This window comes from Onychostoma macrolepis, chromosome 04 (genome assembly GCF_012432095.1).
Source record: "Onychostoma macrolepis isolate SWU-2019 chromosome 04, ASM1243209v1, whole genome shotgun sequence".
NCBI classification, from domain to species: Eukaryota; Metazoa; Chordata; class Actinopteri; order Cypriniformes; family Cyprinidae; genus Onychostoma; species Onychostoma macrolepis.
The window spans coordinates 29,435,867-29,450,769 of NC_081158.1; the positions used below are offsets into that span (position 1 = coordinate 29,435,867).

The window sequence follows — 14,903 nt, forward strand, 5'->3', positions numbered from 1 at the left end:
CTCATCACCTGTCCAATACAGTCCCAACAGTGAAGCATGGTGGTGGCAGCGTCATGCTGTGGGGGTGTTTTTCAGCTGCAGGGACAGGACGACTGGTTGCAATCAAGGGAGAGATGAATGCGGCCAAGTACAGGGATATCCTGGACGAAAACCTTCTCCAGAGTGCTCAGGACCTCAGACTGGGCCGAAGGTTTACCTTCCAACAAGACAATGACCCTAAGCACACAGCTAAAATAACGAAGGAGTGGCTTCACAACAACTCCGTGATTGTTCTTGAATGGCCCAGCCAGAGCCCTGACTTAAACCCAATTGAGCATCTCTGGAGAGACCTAAAAATGGCTGTTCACCAACGTTTACCATCCAACCTGACAGAACTGGAGAGGATCTGCAAGGAGGAATGGCAGAGGATCCCCAAATCCAGGTGTGAAAAACTTGTTGCATCTTTCCCAAAAAGACTCATGGCTGTATTAGATCAAAAGGGTGCTTCTACTAAATACTGAGCAAAGGGTCTGAATACTTAGGACCATGTGATATTTCAGTTTTTCTTTTTTAATAAATCTGCAAAAATTTCAACAATTCTGTGTTTTTCTGTCAATATGGGGTGCTGTGTGTACATTAATGAGGAAAAAAATTAACTTAAATGATTTTAGCAAATGGCTGCAATATAACAAAGAGTGAAAAATATACAGGTGCTGGTCATATAATTAGAATATCATCAAAAAGTTGATTTATTTCACTAATTCCATTCAAAAAGTGAAACTTGTATATTATATTCATTCATTACACACAGACTGATATATTTCAAATGTTTATTTCTTTTAATTTTGATGATTAGAGCTTACAGCTCATGAAAGTCAAAAATCAGTATCTCAAAATATTAGAATATTACTTAAGACCAATACAAAGAAAGGATTTTTAGAAATCTTGGCCAACTGAAAAGTATGAAAATGAAAAGTATGAGCATGTACAGCACTCAATACTTAGTTGGGGCTGCTTTTGCCTGAATTACTGCAGCAATGCGGCGTGGCATGGAGTCGATCAGTCTGTGGCACTGCTCAGGTGTTATGAGAGCCCAGGTTGCTCTGATAGTGGCCTTCAGCTCATCTGCATTGTTGGGTCTGGTGTCTCATCTTTCTCTTGACAATACCCCATAGATTCTCTATGGGGTTCAGGTCAGGCGAGTTTGCTGGCCAATCAAGCACACCAACGCCATGGTCATTGAACCAGCTTTTGGTACCTTTGGCAGTGTGGGCAGGTGCCAAGTCCTGCTGGAAAATGAAATCAGCATCTCCATAAAGCTTGTCAACAGAAGGAAGCATGAAGTGCTCTAAAATTTCCTGGTAGATGGCTGCGTTGACTGTGGACATCAGAAAACACAGTGGACCAACACCAGCAGATGACATGGCAGCCCAAATCATCACTGACTGTGGAAACTTCACACTGGACTTCAAGCAACATGGATTCTGTGCCTCCACTCTTCCTTCAGACTCTGGGACCTTGATTTCCAAATGAAATGTAAAATTTACTTTCATCTGAAAAGAGGACTTTGGACCACTGAGCAACAGTCCAGTTCTTTTCTCCACAGCCCAGTTAAGATGCTTCTGACGTTGTCTCTGGTTCAGAAGTGGCTTGGTAGCCCTTTTCCTGAAGACGCCTGAGCGTGGTGACTCTTGATGCACTGACTCCAGCTTCAGTTCTCTCCTTGTGAAGCTCTCCCAAGTGTTTGAATCGGCTTTGCTTGACTGTATTCTCAAGCTTGCGGTCATCCCTGTTGCTTGTGCACCTTTTCCTACCCAAATTCTTCCTTGCAGTCAACTTTGCATTTAATATGCTTTGATACAGCACTCTGTAAACAGCCACTCCTTTCAGTAATGACCTTCTGTGACTTACCCTCTTTGTGGAGGGTGTCAATGTTCGTCTTCTGGATCATTGCCAAGTCAGCAGTCTTCCCCATTATTGTGGTTTCAAAGAACAAGAGATACCCAGAATTTATACTGTAGGGATGGTAATTTATTCAAACTCAAATGTAAATATTCTAATATTTTGAGATACTGATTTTTGACTTTCATGAGCTGTAAGCTCTAATCATCAAAATTAAAAGAAATAAACATTTGAAATATATCAGTCTGTGTGTAATGAATGAATATAATATACAAGTTTCACTTTTGAATGGAATTAGTGAAATAAATCAACTTTTTGATGATATTCTAATTATATGACCAGCACCTGTATACTGCTTTTAGATCTGCAGTTCAAAATAAAATAAAATAAGTAAAAAATGAAATAAAATACCTTTTAATGCCAAGGACCTCCTAATTATAATCACCTTCATAAAATAAGACAGAAATTGATTTTCTATTATACTGACATTTATGCTGCGTGTGAATAAAAACTTTGGCATGAAATTATAAAGACAAAATTAAATCTTATACATATATCTGTTTTAATATATATCTGTTTTACAGATTATATATATATATATATATATATATATATATATATATATATATATATATATATATATATATATATATATATATATATATATATATATATACACACACACACATATATATATATATATATATATATATATATATATATATACATATATATATATACACATATATATATATATATATATATATGTTATAATAATGTATATTATGTATTTATTATATATATATATATATATATATATATATATATATATATATATACACACACACATATATATATATATATATATATATATATATACATATATATATATATACATATATATATATATATATATATATATAATCTGTTTTAATCAGACCCCCTTGCAGAGTTCATGGACCAGAGCTTGAAAAACCCTGGATTAGTAAATATTTTGCACCAATTAAGGTGCTTAAAAAAAAAAAAAAAAAAAAAAAAAGGACTAAGAGAATTATTAATGGGACTAAGTAACCGGAACCATTTAGTGGAATCAGACCCATAAATTCCTTTCACGTCCCTTCGCTAGAGTTTGCTGAGAGTTCTCTGAAAGAAAAGCAGAAAGATTAAAACCAATGCAAACACTGCTTTCAGCAGACTTGCTCGTGCCGTTGCCTTCTCTGATGGAGGAATGGATGGTGTGTGTGTATGAAAGAGCAAGGTGGCATGCAGCGCTTGTTTTCTCAGGGGAGTACAAACTAACCTCAGATGTTAGTCAAGTCGTAAAAAAACTCTGCAGTGAATTATGACACCTCGGGTGTGAAAAATTGAGCACTTCACTGGGTGATGATAACACCACTTCCTGTCTCACACTGGGAACGTGAACCAGTAAGGTAGGAGGAGTACAGATCAAAGCATTTGAGATGCATGTCCTTTAACTGATCTTCACAGTCCAGCTTCAGCCTCTGCAAGTGTTTTTACGACTTAGAGTAATTGCTCACATCAGTTGTGACGTACCGTCTATGGAATTGATAACAGTGATTTTCTCCTTTTTTGTTTAATTTAAGGCCGAACTGCTCAAAACCGGTGTCAGAAACAGGCCTTGGGGAAAGGAAGAGGATCTGTCTGTGATCAAGGAGAAAAGTGATAAAAAGAACAGGAAAAGAGGGAAAAAAGAAAGACTGAAGCAGGGTCAGAGGGGCTGGAACAGATGCCTCTTCAGATGGAGGGAAGGCACGTGGAAATAAGTAAAGAATGAAGCTGAATGCTGTATACTTGCCTCTTTGAGCTACAAGAGAGCGGGACAAAAGAGAAAGAAAAACAGAAATAGATAAATGCAATGCACCAAAAAGAAATATCAGCAAAAAAGAAAAAAAGAAGAAAGGAACGGCAATGCCTGTTCAGAAAAACTAAATGGCTGAAAATGTCTATTTAACCATATAAAAGAATAAGAGGATGTAAACAAAATATTTAAAAACTAAATAATTTAAAATTGTTTTTTTAAAAAATGCATTACTATACTGTACCATGTCCAAAATATATAAATAAAGAAAGAAATAAAACATCTTTTCTACGTTATTTTTTATCCGTCCTCACCATGTACTGGAAATACTATGGTACTTTAGCATAAATCAAGGTACAAAAAAAGATAATAGAAAAAGATACAAGATATTGTCATGTTCTAAAAACATGGAAACATTAAAAGACAAGTGGAAGACCTCATATTGGTTTGATATTGATGCGCACTGTGAGGTGATGAGATCACGGTGGGCATTAGATCAGGGCCTTCTCTTCAGCCTGTGCCGAACTCAGAAGCTTCTAATCACCTCCTGTGAGAGATATCCAGACTAACCCAGATGCTCGGAGTAGAAACATAACACTAATAAAAACTGCTTAATGCAGCAGCGTGCTGTTTTTCTCCTGCTCTCTCTCCCCTTCTCCTCATCCTCTCTTCCTACTCTCTCCTCCCCGATTGCCAAAAGAGCAGCCCCGTCCTCAACGGTGAGCAGAAAGCCAATTTCAACAAGCTGGTCTTTGGATCTTGCTGTGTTTTGGGTGCTGAGCTTTGTGTCTGGATCTCAGCTGGTTGGGAATATTAGCAGAGGAGGGAGTTTTATTTCCCTCTAAAGTTTTATCATAAAAATCCAGGCTGTTTCTGACCATGGCTTGAATACAAACTTGAGAAAGAGCAGCAGCAGCTGTAAGAGCTATTTATTCTTTGACTAATTTCCATCTCTGTTTTTGGCCTGAGCCTCTTGGAGACCTCAGGCTCTGCCGTCACGCTGCCCCCTGCAGTATGGAGTGAGAACTGACGGCGAATCTGACTGACTGCTTGAGATTTTGACAGCGTGTCTTGATCGGCTCAGGCAAAGAGTCCAAATGTGTCTAAATTTACACTTTTTTTTTAGAAAGATTAACTCAAAAATAAATTCTGTCACCATTTTGATGGTGGAATAGACTTAAATCTCAGCCTTTTTTCTCACTCAAAGCTATCATTATTTCAGAAGACTATATATACACAGCAAATAAGTTTCATGGACCACTTTTTTGGTGGTTTTTAGAGCTTGACATTCCCTATCCTCCTTCACTTCTATTGTATTGGAAAAGAGCAGCTTGGACATTCTGCTAAACATCTCCTTTTGTGTTTTACAAAAGAAAGTAGGTCAAATTGGTTTAAAAAAAAAAATGATGACAGAACATTGATTTTTGGGTGAACTGCCTCTTTTCTATCAGCATAACTACTGACCGCACGTTTATATAACATGCACTTAGAGTTACATGCAATAGGAAAACTCAACTTCTCCCAGTGCAGAAACTGAATTGTGCTGGACGCACTACATAAAAGTTAAATCAAAACATAACTTATCCTGATAGACAGACGCAAATGAGCATGACTTCCCAATATAATGGAAAGAAAGCGGGGGGAAAGCATACGAGAGGTCTTCCACATAAAATAATGATCTGATAGAGCTCATCTTCAGGGAACAGTCAATAAATTGCACTCTGTCAGTGGTTAAGCTTCCTATTTGGAAAAGTTTGGTTTGGATCGGGACCAAAAGCCACATTTGTCGAACACCCCCATCCAAATGAGAAAAAAAGGTCACTGAGATGCAGAGAAACTGATGAAAAGCACAAAACTCAAATCATTCCTTGCAAAAGAACGAAAAAACATTAATCGTGCCATACCTTGAGCCACTTTAAGCCAGCGTGGCCGGAGTCATGCATTAGGTCATGAGAGCGCTTCGCACAGGCAGTGAGCGATGGAGAAGAAATAGAGAAAAAGAGGGATTACAGAAAAAGCCAAAGAGGAAACAGAGACAGAACAGAGCAAAACAGAACAACAGTTTGAAACAAAACACGCAAAAGGAAATTGGAAGCAGAGGAAGAGGGGCTAGACAAAGAGAAAGAGGATGGTAACCAGTGAAACGTCTGAGCGAGAACAGGTTCGGAGCGGAAAAGAGATCCATTCAAGATTGGGTCAGGCCGACGGGGAAAAGCTTGTGGTGAAAGAGTAAGGGCGGTTTCGAGACATCCCATCATCCCCGGTCAACACGAGCGGAGAGATTGAGGCTTTCTTTGGTCCACTGCCTCCAGGGAAGGTTATGAAGTATGTCATTTCGCTGCTGAATCATGTCTGGAGACTGGACGTGTGTTTTCATGTGGTCTTGGGCAAACGTTTTCACTGGCCCCGCATGAGCGGCTGGTCGCTTTCGTACATCCCGGCCGTAAATTCCACACTGGAGCTGAGTGACTGGTGTCACTGCACACCGAAGGCCCTGTGTAGGAAGAAAAAACCCCCCTTTTTCTCTCACTGACCACATTTGCCCTACTAGCACACGACTCATTAAAGCAGCTGCTGCAACGGGGGTTTGGCAGGACGCTAACGCTCATGAAAGCATCAGCTAAAATAAGACAGGCTCATCCGCTAAACAAGCACATCGAACCGACTAAGAAAACATTGTTTTGACACTCCTGAAATATCAATTCTGCAAGGAAGATGGACTGAGATGGAGAGAAAAATTAAAACCAGGGAAGATTTGAAAAGAAAGTAATTCTCACAAAAATGAAACATGTGTCATCCTTTACTCATGTTGTTTCAAATTTTCCAATTTCTTTCTTATGAGAAACACAAAAGAATCATTTGATTTATTTGTCATTATTCATTCTTCGCCGCCACAGCTCTCAAATCAAATATGCCACAAGTTTGATGACATTATATCGCAAGACACGCAAGAACCCACACTGATTCGCGTAAATGACTTAATATGCCATTTTAGTGGTACATAAACTTAAATTTAAGGCTGTTTGCTACACAAAGCTATTATATGGCTTTAAAAGACTTGGAGTTTTGCAAAGTTGCACAGACCATGAACAATGCAGCAACAATTTATAATGAGATCTAAATCGTTAACATTAAAGAATTAGGTACTGTTTCATCAGTTAACAATGAACAACTGTATTCTACAGCATTTATTAATTTAGTTTAATGTTGATAAATACTATTTTTCATTGCTACTTCATGACAGCACATATAACTTAAAATATCAAAAACATATTTTTGCCATTATTTATTTAAATTGTCATTGCTTTCCTTTGTATTTTTTCAAATAGTTCTCTATGTATAATCATTTTGATGTATAAGCCTGTTGAGAGATGAGAAATTATAAATGAATAAAAAATACAAATAAAATACATTTATGAATTAACATGAACAAAGATTAATATATTTATAGTTACAATAATTTATGTTATATTAATATATTTATATTTAACTAATGTTTACATTAATTATATTAATATATTTATAAATTAAACATTAACCAAAATGACTAAATGCTGTAAAATTAAATAAATTTTATATTGCTCTTTAATGATACCTAATGCATTAAGAATCTTGACAAATTTAACCTTATTGTTAAACGTTTACTGTAAAACCCAAAATTGCACATGGGTTTACAACCAGTAAATAAATGACAGTATTCTAGCATTCTAGCAGACTGTGTTAACAGTGACCTGTGTAAATGTAAGAAATCTTTCAAACTTCATCTGGTACATATGAGAAGTCACAGGAACATGTTTGGATTCATATTTCCAAATTTCATTACCTGCATGAATGGAGCAAACAACTTGTAGCTCTTCCATGTGCTCTAATTAAACAAGTGTGCGCACGCACACACACACACGCGCGCACACACACACACACACAAACAGAGCTTTTAAGTGAGCTTAACAGACACACAAGAGAGAACGGACTGGTTTTTGGCCAGAGGTTTGCTTTCATGTCAGTGTAACAAAGAGCAGTCGCCCTCGTCCCCATACATTTAAGACTAACATACTGACAGCAATTTGTACAGGCACTACACTCGGTCCAACATGTGCTCTGCACAATGAGAACAATGAGGCGAGCGGCTATTGGAGGAAATTGAACACCGAGCTAAAGACGAATGCTTGCTTATGATTGGCACAACAGAGGGTGTGGTGAAGCAACGGATGGATGTTAATTAAATAGCAGAGGAGAGACTCTGTGTGTGCGTAAGGAAAACCGTGTGCGTTTGCGTGAAGCTAATTAGATTTTGCATGGTTTAATGCAGGACCACAAATTACGCATTTAAAAACCTGTCTGCCAATTGCGAGTGAGGCAAACCGCCATTTTTTTTTTTCTTTCATATAGCTCATAACTCCCAAAATATGTAACCCGGAATATGAGTTCATTCTTATATAACAGGTGCCAGGGTGGAGAGGAACTTCCAACAACGATATACTGAATGCGCGTAGCGAGACTTGATGCGGCTGGGACATTGGTAATGAGCGTGGAGACTGGCTCCGGAGGGTGGCACTTGTACTGTCCCCATTTCCTCTTCTCTCTGAGCCCAAATGAGGGGGCCGGCCAGGCTTAGCAGCAGCGTTGGCTACCACCGCAGCCCCCGGCTCTAATTAACCTCCGGGGGACTGGAGCGGAGGTCCGCCCGGCGGTGAAGAAACTCTAGGCCACGACATGTTCCCGAGACTGCAACGCGCACTGGGACGATGCTCAGCCAGCCATGCGAATCTTTAGAAAACGGAGAGAGAGCGAAAAGGAAGGAAACGGCAGGGCGCCAGGATCCACAGAAGGTAGAACAAACCATTAAGGGTTTAAAAATGAAGCCGAGAGTCGATGGAGCCAAGTAAGATGGACAGAGAGGGAGAAAGGAGAGGGAAAAGTTCAGGGATTCAGGTAGAGGGGAAGCAAGATTTTGGCAGCTGCTTTGCGCTCTGTTTCAAAGCCTGACTGGCTGCTGGTGTTGTCTGGTTCATGGAGGACTCATTCGGAAAAGGTTATAGGAGTTTGATGCGATCGCCAAGGCTCAGCAGACAGCTGGACAGTGGTGCAATCTGCATCGAAGCCTTAAAAACAGGTTAACGACTCGAGTATGGCATTCCAGCAACTTTGAACCATAAAAATAACAAATCGTTGGCAGTTTATTTGTAAATTCAATCCATTTCCAGCATGTTCTAGATCAGGACGCACATTCGGTCTCCATTTAGACAGTCGAGTTGCATTAAATGGATAATTCCCCACAAAAAAAGAAAATTCTGTGATCATTTACTCACCTTCATGTCGTTCCAAACCCATGAGACTTTGGTTAATCTTTAAAACACTTTGAAATGAGAATATGTTTAATGAAGCCTGGGAGGTTTCCGCCCATCCACTGAAAGTCCAGGTTACCATTTAGATCCAAATTTAGAAGATCCAAAAAGGAGATCCATGATATGCTCTATGTATTTGTGTTCATATGTGAATAATTTAAATCTTTTCATCATATAAAGCATGCATACTTTTCAAAAGACTTGGTTAAAACTGCTTGTTTCATAGGGAATTATTTAGCGACACCTCTATGAACTTTCTGGATCTTCTAAGTTTCGGTTGCCTGGACTTTCAATGGAAGGACCCAAACCACTCAGGTTTCACTAAAGATATCTTATAATTTGTGCTTCAAAATCTTATGGGTTTGGAACAACAAAAGGATGAGTAAAAAATAACAGAGCTTTCTATTTTAGATGAACGATTCCTTTAAGTAGACCCAGGTAGAGTCTATAAATTTACCCAATATTTTGTTTCTCTACCTCCAAAATCCCAGTTGAACTCCTGATTAGGAGAAAGACACGTCGGCATGTTCTGTCCACACACCAGACGTTCCTCATGTGCGTATGCACGTTCTATGTGGCTGAACTGAATCGGACCAAAGTTAGCAGTCCTCACGCAGGACACGCAAAGCTTATTTATATTCTAAATGAAGACTGACTGCAGACACAAACACGTAACCCATGCATGCCACATGAATGTTCGCCACTGGCAAGGCGAGGCAGCGCTGGCATGGATCTGGATGGTTGGCACGGCTCTATGTGCTGGTGTGGTGATGTGCTGTGACAGCCGGCTTTTTGCTGGTTCCTGAGCTCTGAGAAGGAGGCTTTTTAATGGGAGCGATACTGTCCGCCAAGCAAAAGCCATTACAGCCCGGCCTGAGAGATGCTAGCCTTGCGTGGATGTGCATACAGCTCTGTGTAAACACTGGGAAGGATGTTTGACCAGGAGGATGAGGAAGTGGACATTTCCACAATGAAAAGATGGCTGTAGGGTTTGGCTAGCATCATGCTGAAGTTACCACACACATTTTGCTTCAGGTAACAGATCACAGGAACACAGGACCTCTTTAGAAACATTGCTAGGAACATTTCCAGTAAACATGACAGTTTATCATACTTCAAAAGTTATCAGGATGTAGACTATGAAAGTAGAAGTTTCAATACTGCCAATGCTGAATCTTTTTGTCAACTGGATTGGTAATTGTTGTCAAACATCTCATTAAATTGAGATTTTTAAGAAACCAAACCAAACCAAAGATAAAATAAAGCTAAAATAAATAAAATAATAATAAAATAAAAATCTACTCTACTTAATAAACTACTTCTCTCTGAACTCAAAGGACAAGGCACAAGGTATTAAATAAAATTGCCATGTGAACAATACGTAGAGTCTGAAAGAGAGAGAAAACTGAAAGAGAGAATAAGTGCATATTAATGATCTTTGAGCTTCATCTCACCTGTGTTTGGTGTTTCTCACCTGTTTCTCTGCATTTGCACGGGCAGATTCCTCTTGTGCTAACACCATTTCTCTCTCGGCCGTGATCTGTACGCTCTCACGCAAGGCCTCCTCGAGCTCCTCGATGCGCTCGTCCTTCAGCTGCAGAGAATCCTAGTGAAAAAAAATATTTTAGTAAACATGCAACAAGACACTATAACGTCCAACTGACAAACTTGCCTATGAAGGTGTTTATCGATACAAATTTTTTTGTAGAAGGTCAGGAACAGTTCAATATCTAGATTTAACTGCCTTTTAACTGAAATTTACAGTTTAAACAATTTATGACTGTAAAATCTACTTTGATAAGCTGTTCAAAGATTGTACACAGTAAGTACGCAGCCCTTATTAGAACATCAAAACTGACCGCTAATAACTAACAAGTGTAGCAGCAGGTAGCTCTGAGAAAGCAAGCTGCAGTCAGTTCACAGCATGTGAGGTATAAACATTACGAATTCTTGGACTGCGGTAAGTGAGGGCAACCCAAGCTGTCCATCTCATCAATGTGACTCATCTACAGTCTGCTCCCATGATGACTCAGTGCAGATCTATGACTCGACCGTCAAGAGTGAAATCATACTACTTCAAGTATCCACTCTTGAGAGAGTCAAGGTCAAAACCTAGTTATCATGAATGTCTGCGATTGATTGTATCAGGAATTGGAAAAACAGAGGGAAAATGATGGAAACCAAGAGAGAGAAAAATCTGATTGAGAGTGTGCTAGAGAGCGAAAGAACGCAATGGTTAGGGACTCAAATGAATAGGCATTGTGGGATACGTGGAGAAAGGCCAGAGCAGTACTGAATATGGGAACAGTCTTGAGTTCATTACGCTGCTCCATTTCAAGGAACATTCACATTTCATTTTCCCCCCACATTTCAAAATCAGCTACAAAAGTCCTGACTCGTTTGGCAGGCCTGAGGCACTTAGTACAGACCTCTACAAACATGCACTCTGACGTACACAACCGAGCAAACAGACGCTACACACACACACACATACACACAAACTGCCATTCATACAAATGGAGCTCTACAGTGGTAATGGCCTCCATGCTGAGAAACTGCCTTCCAGCTAAAAGCATCAGCCTTCAATATGAAGATGGAGGCCTGATGCACACAATCCCAGACGCCGATGATCACAGCGAACATTTTCATCTGGAATCCCACACCACAAATTCCTGCTAAAAGAGGCAATGTGAAGGTACACAGATAACCAGATGCATCTGTCGCTCTGCTGCAGACAATCCTGAGAGAAAAATCAAGAGCTTGTAAGCGGTTTATGAAGATGCTAACATGCAAAACTGACCGTGATGGTGACTTAACATTTTAATTTTACATTTATGCATTTGGAAGACATTTTTTAGCATGCCTTTTTTTTTTTTTTTTTTTTTTAAATCTAAAGCAACTTCCTTTCATAGGATCCTTTTTTTCAAGCATTTGCTGGTAATTTGAAGCCTTGACCTTGGCATCATTCATTTTAAAGCTACAGAAATATACATTTTATCTGAGGAATGTATAACTGATACAGAATTCATTTGTTCATAACACTTAGCTCTTAAAAACTAAAATTCAGAGCATCTCGAGATAAAAGCCAAGATGTTACAATGATAATGTAAGAAATAAAGTTATAATCAGTTTGCAAAGATGTTAACATGGAAAACCTTTTTTTTAATTGATTTTAAATTGATTTGTTTTAATGTATTTGGCGGATGCCTTTACGTAAAAGCTATACTTTTACCTTTTAAAAAAAAATCAGGGCATTAATCATTTTCTGGGATATAATTGGGAAAAAAATGACAACAAAAACAATCTGGCATTTGCAACAATAGTAACATGCAATTGTTTTTTTTGTTTTGTTTTGTTTTTGTACTATTACATTTTATTTGGGATTTATTTATGCATTTGTAAACTATATATTTATTCATGCTTGATTTTTGATAAACATGTCTGTCAAATGCACATATACATACATATATATACACATAAACACATATACATATATATATACACATATATATATACACATATATATACACACACACACATATATACACACATATACATATATAAATATAAATATATATATGTATATATATGTGTGTGTATATATGTGTGTGTATATATATATATATATATATATAAATATATATATATATATGTATATATATGTGTGTGTATATGTGTGTGTATATATATGTGTGTATATATATATATGTGTGTATATATATATATATATATATATATATATATATATATATATATATATATATATTAGGTGTAACGACACGCCAGATTCGTATTGAACCATTCGGCACGAGGCTTTCGGTTCGGCACGCATTACAAGCCGAACAATTCGTTGGACAAATCCTATTACGTTTGGAAAATAAAAGCTTAAAGTGTGTGAAATATCGCCAAAATATGCCACTACGCTCAACAATGCAGCCCAAATGACGTAACAGACAATGTGCTGTCTACCCCGCGACCTCCCCTTGCTGGGGTGCGTCGAAAGACGATGATCTTGTATTGACGATAGAGATATTGTCAAAAACATCAATTATTGGCAATCTTAAGAGGATTTGGCATTTCCAATTAATGTAGGCCTGTTACATTCTTATTTTTATTAGGCCTATTATTATTATTATTATTATTATTCCATTTACTGATAAATTTAAATAAAACAATTAAATGATAAAAAATTATTATTACAACCACATTAAGGACTTAATTATAGGAAAAAAAAAATACAACTATTATTAAAACTTTTTTTAAAAGGAATATTCACACGATTTTTCTACCATTAATTTTAACAGTAAACCTCTGTTTGCCAAAAAAATAAAAGGGTTTGATTTTCATTTGATTAAAAATAAATAAATGTTTCATGCCTTCATCTGATTATCAGAAAAAATAAAACAAGAATTTCTGGAAGGAAAAAAAAGAAAAAAAATTGTAGGGCCCTATTGTTCAAAATGTTGAAATTGAGAGTTTTGGACTTATTTTTTCACTGAAATAAATGTTTTTGTTATTACACAGAGAGTAAAGTACCGAAAAAAGGTACCGTTGGGTACCGGTACCCAACCCTATTTGACAGACACCTATCAAAAATATATACATACACGCACACACTTTTATCCAAAGCAACTTCCATTCAAGATATACTTTTTCCTTTATTATTATTATTAACTTATTTGCATTCTGTGGGCTATAATTGGGCATAATCGACACAGGATCAACAATCAAATCTTCAAGATGTAATTATAAGACTGATCATTTTGTCTCTAAAATTCCTTCCAACTACATGCATCAACTTTCAGTATCAAGACAAGAGGCCTGATGCACACAATCCCAGACACCATTTTCATCATTTTCATCTGGAATCCCACACCACAAATTCCTGCAACAAGAGGCAATGTCGATAACCAGATGCATCTGTTGAATCGGCAGGATTTTTCTGTAACCAAGGTCAGCAATTACAGGAAGTTCAGGACACGAGGAGGGTGACGGGGGTACAGATCACAGCGTGTGGTATAAAGGCTCTCTCTTCTATCTTATTTTGACCATATTTAGCTTCCACTTTCCTCTCGCAGGCAGACCGCAATCACTTTGGTTTGATTTAAAGCGACAGTAATCCTTTTTGCTCGGTCAATATCTCATTACGGTAATGCTTTTGGTGCCAAAACCACACAGATGATAGAAGGAGACACCTCAGGGAAGCCACAAATCAAAGCCACATGCTGTACCGTAGGGACCGGCCGGGTTCGGGTGGGGCTCGCTGGGGAATCTGCCCAGCTCTCCGCAGCTCGCACATCCAATTAGGAGAGGAGCAGGACGAGCCTGAAGAACAAAAGCTCAGCTCGCACAGTTGGGGCAGAATGACTTGCAGCTGTCTGACATGCTCACACACACACGAATAATTGACCCAGGGTGTCCTAATTCCACACGAACCCGTTTCGTTCCCATCTGCGGCTTCTTTTTGGAAGGAGCGGGACTGAAAAATGTGTTCGCAGTGTCGCTGCACTGTCCCAGGACTCAAGCGGTTTCAGCAGTTCATTAGGATGAGGAGTTTAGGTCATAGTAAGACATTATTTAAAATAATTCAGGATGACCTCAGCTAAACGTCTAAGAAAAGACACAGCCAAAAGTGGAGGGTTTGGTAGCAGATGTCCCTTAAAGCACTCGTTTTTCCCAGCAGGAGGATCCTTCTGTACCGTTTTGGGTGCGAGAGCGAGGAATCACAAATGTTTATGAAAGAACCGGAAAGAGCAGCAGGTGTCCATCCTTCCTGGCTGGGGAAAGCGTAAAAGACGGCCAAAAGCATGGCAACATCAAACAACATACGCCAACAAACAGGCCCAATAAAAAAGACC

At 38.3% G+C, this 14,903-nt stretch overlaps 1 protein-coding gene across 9 annotated transcripts in view; it reads right to left on the reverse strand.

Moving 5' to 3' along the window:
* The window catches only part of wnt5b (wingless-type MMTV integration site family, member 5b), a 312,897-nt gene that overhangs the window by 192,787 nt on the left and 105,207 nt on the right, over nt 1-14,903 (reverse strand). For all 9 annotated transcript variants that reach the window (XM_058772671.1, XM_058772670.1, XM_058772675.1 and 6 more), the window contains one exon: nt 10,520-10,651. In XM_058772671.1, the coding sequence (XP_058628654.1) occupies nt 10,520-10,651 (132 nt within the window). The remainder of the gene's footprint in view (nt 1-10,519; nt 10,652-14,903) is intronic.